The sequence below is a fragment of the Galeopterus variegatus genome, unplaced genomic scaffold (assembly GCF_000696425.1).
Source record: "Galeopterus variegatus unplaced genomic scaffold, G_variegatus-3.0.2 Scaffold2360, whole genome shotgun sequence".
Lineage (NCBI taxonomy): Eukaryota > Metazoa > Chordata > Mammalia > Dermoptera > Cynocephalidae > Galeopterus > Galeopterus variegatus.
The window spans coordinates 286097-289594 of record NW_007728471.1 but is presented as its reverse complement, the minus strand read 5'-3'; the positions used below and the strand labels follow the sequence as shown (position 1 = coordinate 289594).

General features: G+C 40.0%; 1 protein-coding gene across 1 annotated transcript in view; it reads right to left on the bottom strand.

Moving 5' to 3' along the window:
- Nucleotides 1-3498, bottom strand: part of LOC103597606 (zinc finger protein 112-like) — a gene marked incomplete at its 3' end in the record, with an annotated part of 32085 nt that overhangs the window by 1847 nt on the left and 26740 nt on the right. Inside the window, exon 6 of the mRNA XM_008581472.1 lies at nt 2-1398. Coding sequence (XP_008579694.1) covers nt 2-1398 — 1397 coding nt within the window. The remainder of the gene's footprint in view (nt 1; nt 1399-3498) is intronic.

The following is a 3498-nucleotide window of genomic DNA, read 5'->3' as shown; positions in this document are numbered from 1 at the left end:
TCTGATGAACATTAAGAACTGATCTGTGACTGAACCCTTTGCCACAGGCACTGCATTTGTACGGTTTCTGTCCGTGGATTCTCTGATGACCTTTAAGTTTTGAACTCCAGTTGAAGCCATTTCCACAGTCCGTATAAGGTATTTCTCCAATGTGAATTTTCTGATGGCTTTGAAGATACGAATTTCCACTGAAGCTGTTACCGCACACATAATGTTTATACGGTTGTTCCCTAGTGTGGACTATCTGAAGGTCCTGAAAATGTGAGGCCAGACTAAAGCCACTGCGACGCTCATCAGAATTATAGGGATTCTCTTCCATGTGAACTCTGTGTTGAATGTTAAGATTTGAACTACAAATGAAACCCTTTCCACACTCTACATCGGTGTATAGTTTCTCTTCAGCGTGAATTCTCTGATGGACTTGAAGACGTGAACTCTGATGAAAGACATTCCCATTCTCCTCATATTCATGGGGTACCTCCCTAGCATGGACCCTAAAAATACTATTAAGGTCTAAGCTATGGCTGAAGGCTCTTTCATAAATATTGCACCTGTAGGACAGCCCTCCTGTGTGGATAAGTTTGTAAGTATTAAGAGAGGAGTACTGACTGAAGTTCTCACCATATTCACCACATGTGCAAGGTTTCTCCTCTGTAAGCACTCTCTGGTGGGACTGCAGATGTGGACTCTCAACACCACCTTCATTTCCTCCCTGAAGACTTTGATGAACACGAAGAACTGAACTATAACTACAGCCCTTTCTACATGGACTGTATGTACAAGTCTTCCCTTCTAAGTGGAACTGCTGATGAACTTCAGAGCTGTAGTCATCACTGAAAGCTTTTCTGTACTCAGTACATGGGTAGGACTGCTGCCCTGTTTGAATTGAGTCCTGATTAAGTAATAATACCTTCATGATATCTTCTCCACAGTCATCACGGCTGTAGTTCTTTTCTTTACTATGTACTTCCAGATTATCATTATGATGTGAGATCCAACTGATGCTGTCACACTTACAGAAATTATTTTTCATGGAAATTTGTTGACATCTACACTGATAATTATGTGATTCTGTCAGGTATATTTTCCTCCAATAATGCTGGGCCCTCCAAGATGGAAACTCTTGATTTTTTATATAATTGGAACCATCCCCTAAATGAGTCATTATATAGTTTTCATCTTCAGAAATCTGAACTGGTATTCCTGCCCAAACCTGGCAAGGGGAATCACCTCGTTTTTGCAACTGAGATTTCTTCCCTTGAAAACTTTTCACGGAATCTTGACACTTGGTTAACCCACTTACATCTTGTTGCGAGGTCTGATAGGAAGAAAGATGTTTGGGGGAAGGGTAGCTTAATCCCACTTCTTGAATACTCTCCATCTGATGATTCTTGCTTCCTATAAAGAGAATTCAGACATGTGCACAAATGAATGCTTTATTCAGAGATTTCAAGATTTTACACTTAGGTCATAACATAAAACTTTAATAAGTGAGAGGAAAATTAATGTCACTGCTTCTAAGAATACTTAGAAAATTCCTCTTCTTTGGCTACACCAGGTATGTTAGTAGGATACACATAATTCAGGCTATCTGTATGCCTCAAAATCAGGGCTTTGCAACACAACTTGGACATAAAACTTGGTGGCCCTGTTCAAAAGGCCTAGTAAAACCACAGACATGTTATCATGGGTTTACCAAGGGTTGCCTGGAGATCTGAAGGAGAAAAGAGAAGGGGAATATTCTCAAATTGGGAAGAATATAGTTGCAAGTGGACAAATACTTTTTGTCCTAATAATAACTTTTTCTTTGTTCTCTGGCACGCAGACATAGTAATGTTGTTTGTTAAGGAGATTGTGTGTTAACTGCGATGCTGAAGCAATAAACAGACTTCAAGCTGTCTGAGGCTTCATATAGCCTGTCTCTAATGACCTATTTATCTTCAAAGGAATAAGCTGTTCTAAGTCACTGTTAGCCATTATCAGTTTTAACCCCTTTTAAAAGATATTTCACGATTACCAAGGTCCATGGTGCAGGTCAGAATGTGAAACACTACGACAGGATTCAACTCAAAGGATATCAGAAAAAAACTAGAGGCTGAGGGAGATAAGCACAGCCAAGTTTCATGGCACTTGTAGGTGTCCTTTGAGGCACTCCTCAGCCATGCAAAACTCAATGAACACTGACCCTGGTTTGCATCATTTTACTGGAAAATTACTTTAATATTTAGGGAATTTGAGGTACCAGAAAGAGTTGAAGACAGGTATATTTGGGTAGAAATGGCTTGTCACTAGTTATTAAAGCTCAGATTATAAGCAGACAACACAGATCTTCATATCCTGGTAAGAAGTATCCTCACTGAAGACAACTGGCTAAATGGGGTTGGATTAATAATGTATTCTTTTAACACTTGGCAGTACATTAAGTCTCTATAAGTATTAAGTATCCAGAGAAGAAAGCAGTAAAAGGGGATTTGTTTTTTCTTAGCATAAATACTATCTTCAAACATAACAATTCTTCCTCACTTGTTTGTGTATATCTCTCTCTCCATACTGGAATGTGTTATCCACAAGGACAAGCCCCTTGTTATGTGCCCCACATTTACCTTCACTGCCTACAACACTGCATAGTGAACAGGAGCTGCTCAATTAACAGATAATGACTAAATCACAGTTTGAGTCATTTTCTTTTTTTTTTTTTTTCCTTTTTGTCTTTTTTCGTGTCCGGCAACGGATCGCAACCCTCAGTGTCGCGCCCGTACTGGACCGGACCGGCAACGGCATCGCAACCCTCGGTGTTGCGCCCGCACCCCGCTGAGCCAGTGAGCGGGAACCGGTCTGTATGTGGGATCCGAACCCTCAGCGGGAGGGCCGCCGCGCTCCCAAGCGGCACGCTGTAGCAGTGCGCCACCGGGCCGGCCCTTGAGTCATTTTCACTCAAATAATTAAAAGGACATGTACACATAAGTTCTTTTTAATGGGAAAGGAACTGGTGATGGCAATTTTGCTGGAAAGTGTAAAAGCTATACAAGTGAGGTTACACTCAAAGTGATGCTACTGATGAGAAAGGCAGAGGTCACAAGAATCTCCTGTGGATGAATTAAAAGCATAAGACCTAAAAGCATAGGCAGGGCCTATGGATTGAGACTTTGTAATTTTTAAAGTAACTTTAAAAATGGTGTATTTTTTCTTGAACAAAAATCTTACCTACCTATAAGCTCCACCCTATTTCCAACTTAAAAAAAAGGAAAAAGGAAAATGCCACACTGATGACTCTGTGCCACTAGGCAGTGCACTGATTATGGAATAACACTTACAGGAATTCCCATAAGAACTCATCTTGGTACTTTAAAAATATGTTTAGTGAAGTGTCTGCTTTCTCAAAAGCAAAGCTTTTGGTTATTATATGAAATACCTTATCATCTAATGATGAAATAAAGGGAATAAAGGGACATATTATAGGAGGTATATCAGATAAAGCATATAGGTTATACGTGAGAA